Below are 19189 nucleotides of genomic sequence, written 5' to 3'. Positions count from 1 at the left end.
TAGAATTTGACCGTAAGGAACTTAGTAGTTAATAATAGTGGTCTATTTTTCTATGTACATACATAGTTTTCAATGAGCAATTTGTGATAGATGTATATAAATATCAGTAGAGCCTTACAGGTCCTTATGGGCTCATGTTACACACATAATTATATGATTTCATGTGCTTGAAACATTGCGGAAACGTTCCTTGCAGCTGGATGTTTTGACAGATGGAGAGCACTTTGCTTGTCTTGGAGGATGCGTCACAATATGTTCCTCTAAAATATGAAATTAACTCCTGATATTTTTCAGGCAAAAATTATGCTGCGGCTTTTTTGTGGACTCTGCGATCCCCTCCAATTAAAACATGTATCCGGTGCAGGTTGGTAGTCTGAAGGTGTATTTTACGGTGAAGGGTTTCAGCTAACTGTAAAAAGTAATGGGGAGAAATGTTTGCGGTGGCAAACTGCATGTTAAAACATGTTAAACAAGTTGTTATAAGGTGTGAGAAATACACATTTCCCTTTCTGATTGGACTTTTCAAAGCCCTCAGACAGGAGCTGGATCCCGGGTTGTAAACAAATGATGAAGTGACAAGCAGCTGGTGGATTGCGAACCCTAGCAGTAGCAATGCTGGCTCTGTGAGCAGTCTGCGCTCCCCGTTCTGGTTAGCAACGGGATGTGGCTTGTGGTTTAGCATGCCCTGGAAGCCTGAGCTAAAGCCAGAGGCCAGGCTGTGACTGACGTTCAGCTCTTTGTGTAGTACTTTACGTGTGGCCGACCCAGCTGGAATTGACAAAACTGGGATTATTATTCCTACAAAAGCTGATTCACCTCACTAGGAACCCCTAAGAAAATATGGAAAAAGGAAAGAAATCAGCACATTTCTTTACAAATGTCTCTAATAGTGAGGTCTTCATGTGGCAGCCCACATTTATTTTACAGCCCTGGAAGTAAATCTTACTAAGCAAAGCCATGGTATGGCTGAATAAATCAACATTTGAAAAGAAATAAGGTGTAAATCTATCTCGAGATCTTTTGTCAAATCAGCATTTTATATTGAGTGTACTCCACTGGAAACTAGCGTATGAAGAGTATCGCCCAAAGGGTGTGAACCGTCTGTAATTTTGCTTTAAAGTAGAGAAACATTTCTGTAATCTTTTAAATTGCCCATGAATGTTATTTTTTCCTTTTGTGTAAATGAAAGGCGTTCAAAACTTTTTCTTTGAACTTTTGCTACTTTTTACAATTTGTTTCCTGTAGTTGCAGAGACTTTACTACATACGTTTCAATTTTCCAGTCTTGAAATGTATTTTTTTTCTGAGAACAATAACACATAAATTTAACAGATATCAACAAATATATATGAAATTGCTTAACCCTTTATCGTCAACCCAAAACCCCATGACTCGCATGGACACATACATAGAAGGACAAGACATATTTTGGCTCCTGCTTCAACTCGGCTAGAATATCTTATATTTCTTTGGGATGTGTCTTTCATGGTGTTCATTTGTTGTAGATTGATTTTTAGGCTATGTCACAAATATGGGACCAGAAGGGAGAGACAAAGCCCCCCAAAAAACCCTTGAGAAAGCCTGAAAAACTGATCACTGGCTCCATTGTTGAGGACTTGGACAAAGTATTTGGACTTATTTGAAGAAAATTATAAAGAAAAATGCACATTGCTGAAGCTTTTTGAATAAACTATTTACTTGATGACAAAACTTGCTGTAAACCAGAAAAATTTGCATGTGTGAAAACAAAGAGATTTGCGCCTGTATTTGACAACAATGGAGCTGTTGCAGACTCCACAGAGAAAAGAGAAAAGAGAAAAAAAAACTGTTGTTTTCCCATTCATGGAGAAAAAGCTGAAAAATTATTATTTAACCAAGGAGTTTTTCTGGAGAGATGATGATACAGTTGTTCTAGATGGGTAATCTGCTATGGTAGATAGTATATACTAAATCTAAAAGAGAAATTACAAACAGAAAAAGTGAACCTGTTCCATTTTCATTGTGGATTATTTAGAATCCAAACATAATGGCAAACTTAACATATTAAATTAAGGACTTAAGGAAGAAGTCGTTAAGGACTGGGAGAAGTCCAATTAATACAACAGCTTTGCAGAAACACCTGAGCATTGTGTGATGATGTATTGTTTACTTTTGCAAAGTGAAAACCGGCTGTCGAAATCTGCAGACAATGATTCTCATGCTTCCTGGAAGGGATGCAAGATAAGTTTCATCCATCATGCTCCGAGCTTGCAGTCACAGAGCTGCTGTGAGTTTCTCTCCAGCCCGAAGCAGAGAGAGTGAAATACGGGAAGGGCAGATAGGTGTGAAGCCAGATCTGTCCTAACCTGCTCTGTTGGATCACAGTCAGCAGCCTTCAGCTTTCTCCTCCCAAGAGTCGTTATTCTAACCGAGACGGTGACATCAGATCTCCCGGTGCTTCACTTTCACAACTGTTAGTCAGCTTCCAGATAATCACAGGCTTTCTGGGAGAATATGAGTGTTGGAGTGTCCAGTGACTGTGTGGGTACATGTCTTTCTAAAGGAGGTGTACAGCATGGGAAAACTTGTGTGAGGCAGTGGTAGAGTCCAGAATCACTTACTGTAGCTGCAGGGATCAGAAAAGGCTGTGAGAACCCGAGAGGCTCAGTCAGACTTTGCAGGTAAGGTGGCTTTCATAAATCTTCATTGCGCCTAATGCCTTCTGTGTGAGGTCTGCTGTGAATCTCTTCAAGTAATTTTTCAATTACCTGGAAAAATCCACAGCGTAATTTAAATGTAGTGTGTATTTCCTATTGCCCTTAGTTTTCTTCTAATGCTGCCAAACACTGAATACTTTCCTCTGGTTTTTTTGAAGACGTGGCTTCAGGTTTTCATGCCGGCTTTGATCCTGGAAAAGTTGCCCCATCCGTTGCACAGTCAGCTTCTTATTAACAGGTTTAAAAGACTCGTTTGCAGTCCCTATGTGTTGTCTTTTTTGGTTGATTAAAATCTGTACACTTAACATCTGTTCACAAAACCAAAGTCTGTTCTACCCTTGTTATTTTGAAAAGCATGGAATGTAACACATACAAAGTTGTTTGAGTGAACTTTCTTTTTGCGAAAAATTAACTGCGCCAAACATTGACTGTCATAGAAAAATATTCACCAAGTCTTCAGTCGTGGAAGTTGTTTGTAATTCAAAGGATTTTGACATATTAACATTTTATTAATCAAAGCGTTTCGATCTCTAATAACTGAAGTTGGTCATCGACTCTTAATTGTCAATCCTTTGATTCAAAAGTGAGTGCCTTTGTTTTTGACCTATTCACCCCAAGAAAGTTTGGACACATCCTCATATTGATTTGTTTCAACCATCTGCTCATTACTAGAACTTATTTCACACATGTCACTATATTTTTCATGACATGTGAAACACAAGCAATTCACGAGCAATTCGCATGTCAAAATTAAATTGCATAATATACAAAACACGAGAGAACCACATGCTCCTCCTGCATAAATGGTGTTCATGTGTTACACATTTTGCTTGAATTATGTTTACGTCTGCTTCTCGATGTAATCTCATGAGAAAAAATTATTGTGTTTTAATCTACAAATGTGTCAAAGAACTGCTTGTTTAAGACGCGGAAATTTTCAGTTTTGAAACATTCTTATTATTCTAATTCTGTGTTAGATCTAGCATTCACTGGTCATAGCCAGTCATGAGAAAAATGGGTGTTTGCTTTCTATTAACCCCTACTGCTTGCTCTCTCCTGTTTTAGGAGCCAGTCCACATCTCCGTTCCCAGCACTTTCTGCCAGCCAAGGGCAGAACCAGCAGCCTATTCTTAGTGACGGAGAGACCAAACAGGCTAAGTACGTGAAAACTGACGGCAGGTTCCTGCTTCGAGCTGGATGGAGCAGCAAGACGGCTAGCCTGTGCAGCGGTGTCTCTCTCACAGGTGACACTGACCCCCAGGGCCGGCTCTCCAAATCGAAGAGCATCAGCTGCCTGGACAACAGGCTCTCAATCTACAAGCCCCCGTTACTGACCAAGTCCTGTCAGGAGGATCAGGGGGATCAGGAACAGAAGGAGAATCAAGGGGAAGTCCCCGCAGGAGAAGAGCTCAATGGTAGGCGTCTGAGCTGGAGCACTTTCTCTCTGGGATCTTCCTCAAATCAAGGCCACAAACGCACCCTTTCCCTCACCCACTCGGGAGCAGGCATCCCCCCCACCACAATCCGTAAAAAGATCTCAGAATGGGAGTGCAGGAGGGTGTCTCTGCCTAGGATGAGCCTGTGTCTGGATAAGCGAGGAGGGGAGCTTGTTGGCGGCAGCGAGGGCTGCCCAAGTCTGCTGTCTTCTCCGTGCAGCGAGAAAACCTTTGATTTTAAGGGAGTCCGCAGGATGAGCACGGCGTTTTCTGAATGCTCCTATACAGGGACGGAGGATGACGAGGGAGTTTCAGACAAAGATGGCCTGGGTCGTTTCCAAAAAAGGAAAAGCAAAACAGAGTCTTCTGGAGGGTTTGTGCGTACCCTGTCTGCTCGTAAAGAGACGTCAGCCGTCCTGAACAGGATACAAAAGATAGAACAAGCCCTGAAGGAGAATCCCAGCCCTGCTCCTCCACGATATCTCAGTAACTGCTACGCTCCAGACAAAACAAGGCAGAAGTCCTTTGTGATAGGTGATGACTTGGACAGCACATGTGCCAGTAAGCGCAGCAGCATCTGCTCGGTGGCCACAGAACCAGATACTATTTTGGTCTCTGATAAGCTTTCCAGGCTCAGACAAAGGTTCAGCGTAAGCTCAACCATGTCCGAGAGCCCGGAACCGCAGAGTCAGCAGACCTCTGTCGGCACACAAGTGAACCCCTTACCTAAACCCAAACGCACTTTTGAATACGATGCCAAACGGGACCAGAAGGACGTTTTGTCAGCTAATGGATTACCTCCGGACAGAAGCTCAGAGTCTCCCCCGCCCTTACCCTCCACTCCTGCACCAAGCACCACACGGACCACCAAGCATGAGGGGAGCAAGCCAGTGAGAATCCCGGACAGGTGAGGACGTCTCATGTTCTTCTGTCTGTCTAATTGCTCAGGTCTGTTTCCTGCTGTCTCCCTGTTCAGTGGGTTTGGCTCCTTAGTGTATGCCATGGAAACTGTTCATGCTGCGGATATCTGATTTGTGTTGGTTCGCACAACATTTAAAATGTCAGACGCGTTCCAGATTTATTTTGATGTTCTACAAAACAGATTTAGAAATTTCTCAAACTATGTTCTCTCTTAGAGAAGTGCATGGTTTCTCACACTTACCAGCTGCAGTCAGCTCTTGCAGCTGACCTTTGCCTTTCCCTTTATTTCACTCTCATGTGTCAGACCTTTTTTTGAGTCAGGGTGTTGCCTCACCAGATCGTTCCGAACGTTCATCCCATGGACTCTGTTTAACATTCCTGCGGTTGCAGCCGTTTCAGAACGGGCCTTAAAACCACACGCTGTCGATGGCCCAATGTGAAGATTCAGTAGATTCTCCCAGAAATGTAGCCCAGCTGTCATTGTCTTCTTGACATGTGATGTGTTCTAAGAGATAGTAAGCTACCTGCATGTTTACATTTCTGTAACTTTCCTAATGATTAAAGCGCATTTCTTTTTTTGCGATTAGTTTTAAAGTTCCTGTGGGATGAAACCACCTGTTGGAGGAGTTAAACCCCATCTCCACAGTTTTTTTTGTGTGTGTGTTCCAGATGCATGGGATTCCTTTTCTTCTGTTTTTTTATTAGCTTTTTTCACTTTATGACACTCAATGACTCATTCTTACTTGTAGCTTTGCTTATGGATCTCTGTTTGTTTTTACTTCTCTAACTCCTGCTCAGAGAGTTGTGTGAATCGGAGGATGCTGCCAGCCTGCCATCTTCATATCCTTCCTCCCCCACAGAGAACGGAGCGCTGACCGCAGACCCCAAGAGTCGGCCCGGTTCCAAAAGCACTTTAGAGGAAAATGCCTATGAGGACATAGTAGGTAAGCACAGCTCAATTGTTTTCTTCACTTACAGCAATGGTCTGATATGGCATGAGATAAAAGAAAATGTATTCTATGTAGTTAAATTAATGGAAGACAAAATGCAGAATAAGTTTAGTTGCTGCTTTGATTTATACAAGTATATTGCACAAGAAAAAACTGCTTGTGGAGTCCTTGTTTTTTAATAAAAACTCAGAACCTAACAAACCGCTCTTATCTTGTCAACTGTGTTAAAACAGTGTTACCTGAATGAGGGTGGTGGTTTTGGCACCAGACAGTTTGTTTTGAAAAAGAAGCAGCAGATGAAAGAAGAGTTTAGATCAGGCCTAAAATATCCAGCCCGTCCCAACCTGAACCTGTAGACATTGTGTCCTAGCCTGATCCAACTCGACAAATGAAATATCACGCACTTAGACGTCTAATGACTCATTTAGACTTTAATAAGTCGGTTAGTAAAACTTTATATTGTGCTATATATAGTCTCATTTGGGTTCATAAAAGGCTCATTAAATGCACCACTGACGCTCAATCGGACGGACCATCAAGCAAATAATTTTGAATTTGAATGGACCCAACCCGAGTTTCGGGTCAGGATTGAGTCGGGCTCTTTAGCTCGCAGAGTGCAGAAACATATTGGGGAGGGGCAGCACTGTGTTGCCCTGTGCTTTGTACATTATCTATTGGTGAATATGCTTTGATTCTGTTCCCTCTGTTTTTATGTTTTTCTCAGCAACAATTTTTCAAGTAAGATTAAAGTAAAAAAGCAGAAATCTTCTTTTTGGATCAGTCCCTTTAGCTTCCTTCTTTAGTTAGAGCTAAACCTTGTTTCTCCAAACTGAGGGTTTTTAGACAGCCAGCTGCCACTTTAACACATAGCCCACAAAGGACTGTAAAGTTAATTAGAGGACTAATGAACTTTTGTTTATTTATTATAAACAACAGCTACTAACATACACATTACATTTAAAATATTGGAAAACTTGAGCTACAAAATAAAATTTTGATATTTTTTGAGGAAAAACAAATCAAATGACAGACTGCATGAGTTTAATGATTAGATGTTTAGTGAAATTTGCAGTCTGACGCAGGAGGCCTAATGTAATAAGCTTGGAGACAAACTGCTGCTTTCTCTTCCTGTTGTAGACATTCCAGGTTCAAAACTCTCATCATAGGTTCAGTCCGTCAACACTCAGCCTTTAGTGTCAGATCAGTGCATGATGCACAGAGTTATAGTCTAATAATTATGGCATTCCAATAAAAACAGGATCATATTGTCTCACACACGCTAACTACTTTGTTCATTAAGCTGGTGCAATCAGTAACAGAGACACCGGATAGTTAGGGTGGTTGCAGAGCTTTGAAGAATGCAGTAGTTTGCTCTGAGAAATGATGTGTGTATGAAATGCCGGACATGTTGAAAAGCCAAATTCCTTTCCACTAGCAAATGACCCCAGGCCTTCTGCCCAGTTCAGCTGCTGACTCCCCCGGTGCATTTCCAATGCAGCGAAAATGTGTGTCAGTGTGAGCACACAGGCCCATGATGTAGCTTGAGTTTCACACGCAGAAAAAAAAGCTCTCTTCTCTGAAATATTGTTCATGCTATAATGCTTAATGATTACCAAATAAGGGCTGAATTTTCTCATATGCAAGCATATCATTACTTCACGGTCCATTGCTTGCTCATAAGTGTCTTTGTTTTTTTTTTGTTTCTCCCTCACTGAGGATGTGCAGCGCCGGAGTGAACGTCAGGGCATGACGGATTTTCTTGTGAATCTTAACAAAGCTCCCATTGTTCATCCAGCGCTGCGAGGGTTAGACTTCGCAGTTTGGCGACGTTCTCTCGGCAGTCTGTGTGCTTGACCAAAATTGTGTCCCGCAGACTGATCCCAGTGGTGGTCTTGAACTACAAAATACAGTGAGACAAGATTGAAATGAAAAAAAAAAAAGCAAAAAACAAATGAGCAAAACAACAAAACAAAGAAACGGTGGATTTATAGAAAAGAGAAAGAAAGCATGATTTAAGCAAGGCATCTTTTGGGGAGCTCACCATGTTAACCTACTATTATAGAGGACAGAATGGCATTTGGAAAATTATAACATTCCAGGAAAGCCAACAATAAAACTGAAAGCACAACACCGCTTTAGACAAAGATGACAAAGCAACAAACTCTCGACAGTTCATCCTTTACTGCACGACAGCTGCAGTAGTAGGTACTGTTGTCTCACAGTTAGAAGATCTCTGGCTGAAGTCTCCGTTCAGTTCTTTCTATGTGAAGCTTCCACGTTCTCTCCATGAACGGCAGGGTTTTCTTCTGATTCGTTTGTTTCTGGAATCCAAAGAACGTCTCTTCTGCCTAATTTGTGATTGTATTTGCAGCTGGATGTAAGTGTGGCTGTGCTGTTTTGTATCTCTGCATTGGTCTTGTGATGAACTGGCGACCTGCCTGGTTTGTACCCAACCTCTCACTGATTGACTTCTGGGACAGACTCCGCCCCTTATAAGCTATGAAAGAGTTTCAGTGGGTACAGAAAATGAGCTTGAGTTTTTATGTGGTGTTTCAGGGCTTATTGGATTGATTTTGGTCAATCCACCATAGAAACTGTTCAAACCATAGCAACCTTTCCATACCCCTTTGACGCAGATATGCTCTGAATTTTACTAAAACAGCTTCGCTTGCTTTCATCATTTCCTATCATTTGTGGTACTTGTACCTGTGTTTGATGTTAGATGTTTACCTATGGAGTGTCAGCCTATTGTGTTAATATAAGCAAATGGCAGATTGTTATCTTAAAGTACTTTTCAAGTGCCTTTAGCTGGTGTGGTTGATGAATGGAGTGGTGGTGAATGATGTGTTGCTTAGTGGGTCATGAATCATGAATCTGTACAGCAGTGACTCGATACAAATGTCTGGTCTTACGCTTGTAAGCAAATGTGGGAGACTGCGTCAGGGATGATTTAACTTCACAATGAAGTGACAAACCTATAATTTTGCAACTCTTCGTGGCAAGATTTGAAGTACATTGCGACGTATTCGCGCCCTTTGAACCATTTCATTTTTATTTCCAACATGTTTCGATGTAGTTTGTCGGGAATTTGACCAACAGGAAGTTGTACATGATCAGGAAGTGGAAGGAAAATGAATTGTATTCAGCCTCTTTTTACTCTGACAAATAAAACCACCAAAATAAAACCTGTGAATCTTCTATGTTTAGGACTCATCTTATTAGTAAATAGACCATCGTTGTATAATTTAATGTCAGTATTAATGCAGCTTCTTCAGTCCTTTGAAGGCCTCACGGCTTTGTTAGAGAATATTCATGAAAAACAGCATCATGAAGCCCATTGAACACAGCAGACAGGTCAAAAACAAAGTTGTGAAATTTGAAGCAGACTTAAGATTATAAAACAAAGCTCTCACATGGATCCCAACCTAAATTGACATGTTGGGCAAGGAGAGCATTAATCAGAGAAGCCGTCAGGAAACCTATGAGATCTATAGAGGAGCTGCAGAACTCAGATGTGAAACTCTTCACAGGAAAACCCATGGTAGTACACTCCACAAATTGAGCATGAACAATACCATTTAAAGTTATTATTTAAGTATGCCATAGAAACAGTAATTTAAAGTCATATTTTAAAGTCATGTGGAAAGAACAGCAACTATGCAGAAGAAGATTCTTTGCCAAGAGCAGTCCAAAATGATTAAAGTATGACTCCATGCAGATGCTATTCTTCAGGAAAAGGGAAGCTGATTAGCTCTTGCTTTTTTAAGACACTATAACTAAGCTTTTGCACATTTTTTATGAAACCTCTTAATTTGTACATGTACTTGTTTTTCAGTCCCACAACTTTGCCTTTACAACAGAGCAACTGTAACATAGCTCACCTCTTTATGTCCTTCACGCTGAAAGCTTATACCAGCATTGTTGGTATAGTTCGTTCTGTGCCTCGCCTTGCCCACAGAGTCCATTGTGTACACAGAAATGCACAATCACAGCATGCAGCAGAGGTGTGTCCACTGCCTGCATAATACCGTATCTGGGAGCGTGTCAGAGAGATGTTTGTAATCAGAGGAGTAGATTAGTACCCTGCTGCATATAAGTAGCTATACAGACATGTCATTTTCCCAGCAGGCTCTCATTACAGTATTGCTCCGGTTTAATGGAGCAGTCGCACAACGTGGGGCCGGACTGAGCCCTCTTTTTCTCCTCCTCGGTGTTAACGATGCACAGAAGATTACTGCACTCAGCTAATTTACTGTGAGACCCAACATGACGCTTCAGGAGCCGTTGGCAGTTCACACTGTCTGTGTATGAGCGCCGGCTCAATAATTAACCCAAGAATAGATAAGTGAACGAAACGGGCTGTCTTTATAATCCCAGATGTTTGAAAAACACTCCCTCTTTGTTGGAGTTCATTGGGTTTTCCATCAGTATGCTCAGGAAGTCGGGCCATGGCTACCACACAGATACTTGTTTTTTCAAACTCCACTGACAGATAGCGCTGATTGTCTTTCCTATAAAAGTTCCCTTCATGCATTTTTACTCCATCTGGCTCTGCTTTTGTTTTTCACTGTGGTTTCTTCTCATTCTCACAACCTTTTTTTCAGGCACTGCCAAAAAAAAAAAAGCCATTCTCAGAGCACGTCTGAATAGAAACGAACTGCAGCTTTACACAAGTTCGCGCTTTATTAATGTTGGTCCTCTGCCAGGTGACATCAGTGAAAGCTGCTGGTTGCGCTGTATTGCTCTTTCGTTTCCTTTTTTCCAACATAATTTATTGTCTGAGGAACATCTATACAACAGTAGCTACATCTGTGCTGGTCTAATTCACAGCTACGATCACAGTGGACCACCATAGCTCATTTATTCTACACTACTGTCTGTTTTGAATGTAGTAATAGAAATAAACACAGAAATACCTCTAAAATGACATCTGCCAAGTTAAATTAAATACAAACTTCTGTTTGCATTAAATTAGAAATGAAAGCACAGGTATAACTTTAGACTTTGAAACATAAATTCAGATAATACAAGTTGCAAAAAAACAGTTTGATTTGCCTTTTAAAGCCTTTTTTGATTTTGATGAAATAATAATGAGTATAAATAGTGAGAAAATACGTGTTGATTTATTAATAATATTAATATTCAGTTTCTGCTCTAGTTAGGATTGTTCTGCATTATATTAAAAATGCCACTGATACTTTCTCACATTATGCTCCAGTGCAGATGACTGCTGTTTGCTAAGCATAACTTGCAATTTTTTGATTTTTCAAACTTACTTTTTTGTTGTCGTTACAAGCAGATCAAAATCTTTGGCTTCAATCTTCTGTTGTTGTGTGATTTGTGCCATAAGTAACAGATAATAAACCTTATTTGGTTGAATGTTTTGCGCTCTAATGTCATTAAAAACAACAAATAAAGATTTTAACAATGAGTTGGAGAATAATTTTTACATAGAGATATCATGTGAACTCTGAAAATAATATTTCCCCTGTATATGTAGAATAAATGTCCTGGAAAGAAAGTGAAATTGTGGTCAGTTGTAGAATATGTTTATTTAAAATATGTAATTAAGAAGTGCTTTATGACGTTGTGTTAAGGAATTACATAAAACTAACAACTAGGTGAATAAACTACTTTGCTTAGTTTGTGCTTCTGAAGTACGCATTACACGGACTGTGAGAGACATATAACTATTCTTTAAAATATGTCTTAACCGAACACTTTTATTGCTCAAATCTCTAAGGAGTAGACCCTCCTCTTCCTCTGCAGACATGCTGCATGCCTGGACTGTGACTCACCAGCAGCATTATGTCCACGGGTTTCAACGAGGCCATGGGGGTCTGCAAGGCCTGCTGCCAACAGTAACTACTTTAAACAGGGAGTTCACCAGAATCAGATGGGGATGACCTTTGACCTACCTTCCATGACTCACCTCTTTTTCAGACTGTCCAAAGGGAGGGCTCGATTATGCGGTGGGCATCTTCACTGCCCGCTCTGACCCCTCAGTCTAATCAGTCTTTGATTGAATACTACCCTCTCTTCACAATGAGTCACAAGATGATGCTGAATTTGTTGTTTGTTTCCACAGAGAAGGAGAATCCATACGAGGATGTTGACCTGAAGCGGAGGAGTTTGAGTAGGAAGTCCGGTCTGTCGGAGAACAGCCGATCTTGGGCCGCTATGGACAGGAAGCTTAACTCGCCGCCTCAGGTGAGCCCTTCGGTTGTCAGCATTATCTCCTGGATATGTAATACACCAATATTTGAGGGTGAAAAAAAATTAAAACAAAAAACCCCTTCACATCAGAGATAAAATTGCTTAAATAAATGTAAATTGTATCAGTATACATTCATGTACAACTTAAAATGTGTATAATTTAGTGCCTCCATTTCTACTGGAGGTTTCCTCCTGATGAAGGGATTTGTTCCTCTCTACTGCAATGCGTTGGTAAGGAGGATGAGGGATTGCTGCAAAGTTCATGGCAGATTTAATCACCTGGGTTTTCTCAGATGCATATTTCTGCAGCTGAATTTGAATAAATTTTATAAGAATTTGATTTGACCGTTATTGAAATGAACCGGATTTATCTTAACTGAATTGTCTTGACTGAATGAAACGTTTTGTGGCAGATGTTGTGAATTGCTGTTACGTAACCGAGAAGACTTGACCTGAATTGTAATCCTGCCTTTCACGGTAAATAGAAGTGCTTTTGACAAGCCTAGACTGGTTTGTGTGGTTTGTGACCAAAGAAAACCAGAGAAACACATCAGCTCCCAGCAAGGTCACATAGCAAATGGAAATATCTTTAATTGGGTCAACTTGATAATTGACATATTCACTGGCACAATCTGTTACTGCAGATTGTGGCATAACACAGATTGTGCTGTTACTGCAGCACAATCTGCAGTGACAGCAGCACATGTAGACCTAATGTGCAGAAGTCACATGTAGACATTGCTACATGTGCAAAAGAGTAATACAGGTGTTGAGGTGAAGACTAAAATGCTACTGCCTGATTACAATTGGTCATTTTGTATAAAACTGCTGATGATTACCTTTTATATGCACTCTGTTATCCATGGATAGGAATAATAATCTCACCTGTGGAGCTCGTCTAGTGGGTTAAGAATATATAAATTGGTAGATAATTTGTGTGTTATTTATGTAAAATAATATTCTAATACACAATAGTGTATGACATATAGATCTAATATAAGCTGAAGGAACAGAAAATCAAAAATTCAGTTTTGGAAATTTAATGACAAGTAATTCATATTAATCCAATCTGTATCAAAAACTTAAAGCTCTACTCATCTTTTATTGTCACCTAATTTTTCCAATTCGGACTTTTGATACTTTGATGTTAAATACTATCAATCTGTCCTATTAATAAACAATTGTATAGTTAATGAGCTGCCAGTTGGGTGAAGAATGTCATACTACATGTTGATGAAAATGTTTATTCGAAACAGTTGTTTCCAGGCCATCCAGTCCTATTTTATCTGTTGTAATGGTGATCAGATTCAGGCGTGAAAACCTCCACATGATCAAATAAGTTTTGTAAAAGTGCTCTTTATGTGGTTTAATGTCCAACATTAGGGTGATATCAGGTCATTGCTGCTTATGCAAAAAAATGGAGATTGGCTTTCATCTTCCCAAATGAAATGAAACAGAAAAGATAACCTTTACTTTATTAAAAGACTTCATATTTTGTAACACGCAGCACAAAAAGAGGAAGACTTCAGGAGTTTAGTGCATCTGGAAATAACCAGTGACTTATAGCAGAAAACAGCCATGTTTAGGTGGCTTGTTTATATGTAAACGAACCACCTAAGTGGACTGGAATGTTAAATGGTGGAAACATATATGCTTCCTCTATTTAACATTCCAGTCTGAGCAGGTTAATAGCAGAAAAAGCTCATTTATCTGAATTACTAAATTACTTTCAGCTGTTTATTGGCTGTCTGTGCATTTTGGAAAAGTGAAAAAAAATTATGTGTGTTGCAGTTTTTAATAAATTTGGAGAAATGGTAAGTTATGGAACAATATTAGTTTTTCCACAGTTTATCCCAACAAGGAGTAACTGAGTATTAGCAATGAAAAGAGGTTGTTTCTGAAGGAAACAGCAGATGATTATTATTCTGTAGTGACTTGAAATATTTTTAAGTCTGATAATCATTTAGAATCTAATGATGTGAAAAGGACAAAGTGTTATTTTTGTAGCATCTTATACAGGAAGTATAAGATGCTTCCTGAAGTTGCTGTAATTGGTCATATCATTTTCTGTTATTTCTCATAATACAATAAGGCAGCCATTAGATCAACAGTAAATCTTCATCTGTGTGAATTGCTTCGGACTGTGTCTGTTCTCTTCTTTGTGCCCAGTTGCCTTCGAAACCCAGCAGCCAGTCTCTTCGCCTCCCCTGTCCAAGTGACAGGAAGAGTCACCGCATGTCCCAGTTGTCCAAACGCTACAGCCACGATGAAATGCTGCTCATCCCCCAGGTGGGCATGTCATCGTCCCCCTGCGGCTTGCTGGACGATAGCCTCTGTGGCACCAGTGATTCCCTGCCTTCACGCAGGCACTGGAGGATCCCCAAGGTACACACAGCCAGATCCCACACAAACTGCTGCAAGGGGCCTTTTCGAGTTCCAGCTTTCACAAACCTGATCAGGTTTCTGTCGGGACCAAGTCAGAGTCTGGATGGTTCTGGATCATTTATAATTCCTCTGTTTGGAACAGAGGCGTAATGACACCGGGCTTTGATCCAGCTAGATATTTTTGCATGAAAATCAAACCTTGGGGTGCTTTTTAAAGAGCTCTCCCTGAGGCATTTCTTATTAATAACCTGCAATGCTTGAACTATATGCAATGTGCTTTAGACTGTTACTTTTGGCCAGGAACAGGCCTGCTTCCTCTATACTTAGGATCAAAAGACAAACAGAATGAACTCCAAGTTCCTCACAGAGAATTTCCTCTCGTCTCTGTTTACAGCTGGTCCAGAGGATCAACTCCATTTACTGCACTAAACGAGGGAAGAAGAGGCTAAAGAAGCTGTCCATGTCCAATCTTGAGACGGCATCTCTCAGAGGTAAGGCTGCTCCATATTCCTTTTTATCCCAAGGCCAGATAAGTGGGTAAATATTTATGTGTCTTCTGCCCACGGAGACTCCTCTCTCTGTCTCTCTCTCTCTGTCTCTCTCTCTCTCTCTCTCTCCCTCTACTATTTGTGTCTTTCTCATGACAAAAACACATATCTGAAAGTACCCCCATTGACCCATAGGAAAATATCATTTTCTCTTTAATGTTTGTTTCCAGATGACAACAGTGAGAGTGAGAGTGACTCAGATGACAGGTTCAAAGGTGAGCAATACTTTCATCTGTTTTTTCTGATTTTTCCCCCCCACAGCTTTAAGGTTATTGTTTTGCATCTATGATCAATAAGAGCCTTGAGTTACGGGTATTAGATTGTGGTAAACCACATAGTTAGAACTAATTTTGCTTATTTATTTCATGCAAAACGTTTTCCCTGCTCAGCTCACACCCAGAGGTTATTGAAGCTGCAGTCCATCCTGCGCCGAGCCCCGAGCTACCGTACACTGGAGCTGCAGCTCATCGAGTGGCAGGAGAGAGAGCTCTTTGAGTACTTTGTTGTTGTTTCTCTGAAAAAGAAACCTGGAAAGAACTCTTACGCCCCAGAGGTCTCCTATCAGTTCCCCAAGGTAAAAGCTTTTTCTGAAACCTGCAACCAGTCCTTTGAGGCACACCTGGCACGACAAGCCGAGCTTGCTCATTTTATGTCATTTAAGTCAACTTTTGTTTGTATTATGAGCAGTTAAATAGCTCGCATTGTTTGATTATGTTTAAAGTCAAAAAAAGAAAATTGTGAATTTTTCTTTCTAGTCAAAGCTCTTCTTTGAAATTTTTATTATGTTGGCTGCTGTCATAAAGATGTAGATGCAAATCTGTTTGATACTTGACTATAAAGGAACTTTATGTCTGCTCTCAGAAAATGCTTTGGGTTGCACCGTTTTTGTCACACATGTCTAATATAGATTTGTTGACAGGAAGTTATCCTGGGTATTAAGGTTGTGTTAATTTGGGGCGGGGGCATTAGCATGTGTAATGTGGTTCAAACACGTCAATAACAATCCAAAACATGAGATCCATGCAGATAATGAGCGAATGCAAACCTCTGACTGAATTGTATAAACACTAAATTGCGTTGAAGCACTCCAGAGCTTTGACTGAGATATTACTTTTTAACAATTCACTTGGTCTGAACTACATCATGGTGAGTAATAAATGCCATTTAAACACTCTGTTGTTATCATTCCTACTGCCACTACCAGCTCTGGATTATATAAAGGTTTTCTAGTTTCTCTGACTAATTGCCATATTAATAGCTATAATAATAAATGTTCCACAGACTTTTTTTCATGTGACTGTCCACATTGTTGATCATTTAAATCTTTGTGGGTAGCTGCAGACTCTACCTTAAGTTCAAAATAACTGGATTTCATTCATGTGACTGGCAAGTTTTTTTTTTTTTAGAAGGTTTTTATTTAGTTCAGCAGAAATGTCCCCTGGGGGATGCAGACTCTGTGGCGGAGGCCTTGACGGTCGAGAGGTTTAAACGTTCATGACACGTTTTATTGTATCCTTTTGTAAAATATCGACTGGTAATTTCATAAACGATAAGGTGGAGTCCTCCTGTTGCGTCCCCTTGCAGTTGGAGAGGCTGACCAAGCAGATGAGGGAGGCGGAGCAGAGGCTCAAAGCTATTCCTCAGTTCTGTTTCCCGGACGCAAAAGACTGGAGTCCCGTCTCTGAGTACACCAGGTATCCTCCGAGCTTTCTCATTATTTACTCTTCTCTCATAGGTCATTGCAGAAGCATCTATTTAGATAGCTGATGGGTGTTAGAACTGTTATTAAGTGTTAATGAAAGCTTTAATTTAAAAAAAACAATTCTCTAAGTGCAAACTGAAACTCCTTCTCTAAAGTCAACATGTAAATAATTAGAAAAAAAACTCTAATATCATATATAAATTTATATCATATATAAATTAAACACTCTGTCATTTATTAGAAGTCATCAATAAATGACTTTTAGCTCATCAGTTGGTAGACAATGCCCAATAGAAAGTATGAACTGACATGAGTTTGGTTATAAAACATCCTGATGACTTTTTGTAAAAAAAAAAAAAAAAAAACTTGTCTGTTTAACAACCAAAGCTGTAAAAGCTCAAAAAGCAGAAGAGGTGACATGGCTCACATCCATTTTTCAATAGGAAATGTTGGAGAATTAGTAGGCTAACAAGACTTGCCTGAACTTGCAGAGCTAGTAGCTATGCAGAGGTGTGCAGGTGGAGAGGTCATGATACTGCAGCTACACACGACTGGTGGGAATTGACCTGCTCTTTATCTGTGAGCAGACATAAAATAAAAATCCTTAAAAAACACAGAACATTTAGGTAGTTTTGAAACTAAGATGTTTTCATATTGCTGTTTCTGGAGAATAGTTGGGTTTTAATAAGTTTATTTATTGTATTGTTGTAATTTTTCAGCTGGCTGCTCTTTACAAAGCACCTTGTTTGTGCTAAAATATAATTTTTAGGCAGCCAATGTCCATGTGCTGCCTGCTTGAGAGTTGATAGGTTTCTTCTAATTCATGTAGAAAACGTATAAAAGCCACAAAGCCACTTCTCAAACCAGTCAGTTGAGAAAGTAACCAAAGTCTAAAGAAAAACTGTCAGAAAACCCCCCAAAATATTTTGCAAGACAGTTTTAAAATACAACCAAATAGTCTGGCTCTTGCAAAACAAATCATGACAAATCACCTATGTCATAAAATAGGTGACTTTCTTATTAGATGTCAGTGGCTTTGTAGTGATCTTTTTTTTTGTGTTGCAGTGAAACATTCTCCTTCATGCTCACTGGAGAGAACGGCAGCAGGCGGTTTGGGTACTGCAGACGGCTTCTGGTAAGATGTTCCTGTTCCTCTCCGGTTCCCCTTCACCCTCTTCGCCACCCGGCCCACGCCTCGTTCAGCCATGGCTGTTGTGACAGGCCTTTTTCTTTGCACATGTGATGTTGTTTTCCTACAGACATGTCCATGTGCTGCCTGATTGTCTGCTGTGGTAACAGGAAGTAAAATCATGAAAAACATGCACAGCTGAACAGATTACAGAGACTAAGACCAGTGGGAAAAGCGGCAGTATCTGTTTTAGCAGCTGATCGGCGTTTGCTTCAGCACAGGAAATGGTTCTACAGAGTCACCAGGAGAATAACAAACATGCAAGCCACAGTTTTAGAAGAATGATTATGTGAAAGGGGAATAAAAACAACATGTAATTACATTTGTAAATCTCTCTCCTTATGAGCATTATGACAAAAAAATGACACATCATTTGAATAACTCGTGAAAATGGCATGAAATATGTAATAAAAACACAATAACCAAAGATGAAAACCCAAGTTTAGACATTTAGTTTAACAAGGCTTTCTCAGGAGAGAGCAAGACAAAGAAAAACCAGGAAAAAATCCAAACCTTGTCATTCTGGAGCATTTCCTCCCCGTAATGAGGCTGCAGAGCGCTTTGAAGTGTTTTGCTGAGCCTCCCATTTGGCTTGTGGGCAGAGAGCCTGACTGTGTGGCTGCGCAGATGATGTTGTTTGCCGATTCTTTGTTTTTGTGTGTCTTTTCACATCTTCAGCATGTTTGTTTGTGAGTGTTTACCCTGGATGTCCTGCATAATAGTATTTTTTAGTGAAAAAAAAAAATTGCTTCCTGCTAAGAGTTGTGCTCATTTGGTATAAGGCTCACCCAGACAGAAGCAGATTTTCACGAAGGCAGAGAGCGGGGAACTGCGCTCCTTCAGTAACTTTGCTTCCCGCCCGCCATCCGTCCAGCAGTTGGCAGTAGCCGAGCATTCCTAAGGACTTGAATCAAGCCCCACACAGTTGATTTAATCATCCGTTTGGAAAAGCAGAGGAGAAACAAGAGAGGAAAATTGTATACCTAATATGGACAAGTGGATTGGCGCTTGTAGAGTGCCTGTGCTCATTTGTGTCTTTCTCACTGAGAGTCTCTGTTGTTTCCAGACACACGGTGGTTTGGGAGAATGCAGGGGACAGCAGATATGATCAGCTGTCCCCTACAGACAAACCTGTATTTAGGAGGGA

At 40.3% G+C, this 19189-nt stretch overlaps 1 protein-coding gene across 5 annotated transcripts in view; it reads left to right on the top strand.

The window, feature by feature from the left end:
* Positions 1-19189, top strand: part of dennd2b (DENN domain containing 2B) — a 53692-nt gene that overhangs the window by 15513 nt on the left and 18990 nt on the right. For 3 of the 5 annotated variants that reach the window (XM_055036417.1, XM_055036416.1, XM_055036418.1), the window contains 9 exons: positions 3761-5038; positions 5851-5996; positions 12091-12212; positions 14388-14603; positions 14998-15094; positions 15322-15366; positions 15541-15725; positions 16736-16845; positions 17919-17988. In XM_055036417.1, coding sequence (XP_054892392.1) covers positions 3761-5038; positions 5851-5996; positions 12091-12212; positions 14388-14603; positions 14998-15094; positions 15322-15366; positions 15541-15725; positions 16736-16845; positions 17919-17988 — 2269 coding nt within the window. Of the gene's footprint in view, positions 1-2584; positions 2660-2738; positions 2934-3760; positions 5039-5850; positions 5997-12090; positions 12213-14387; positions 14604-14997; positions 15095-15321; positions 15367-15540; positions 15726-16735; positions 16846-17918; positions 17989-19189 lie in introns of those variants that run through there. The other 2 variants (XM_055036419.1, XM_055036415.1) reach the window with 2 other exon arrangements.

This window comes from Poeciliopsis prolifica, unplaced genomic scaffold (genome assembly GCF_027474105.1).
Source record: "Poeciliopsis prolifica strain line A6 unplaced genomic scaffold, Auburn_PproV2 SCAFFOLD011, whole genome shotgun sequence".
NCBI lineage: Eukaryota > Metazoa > Chordata > Actinopteri > Cyprinodontiformes > Poeciliidae > Poeciliopsis > Poeciliopsis prolifica.
This window is presented reverse-complemented; position numbering and strand designations above follow the sequence as displayed.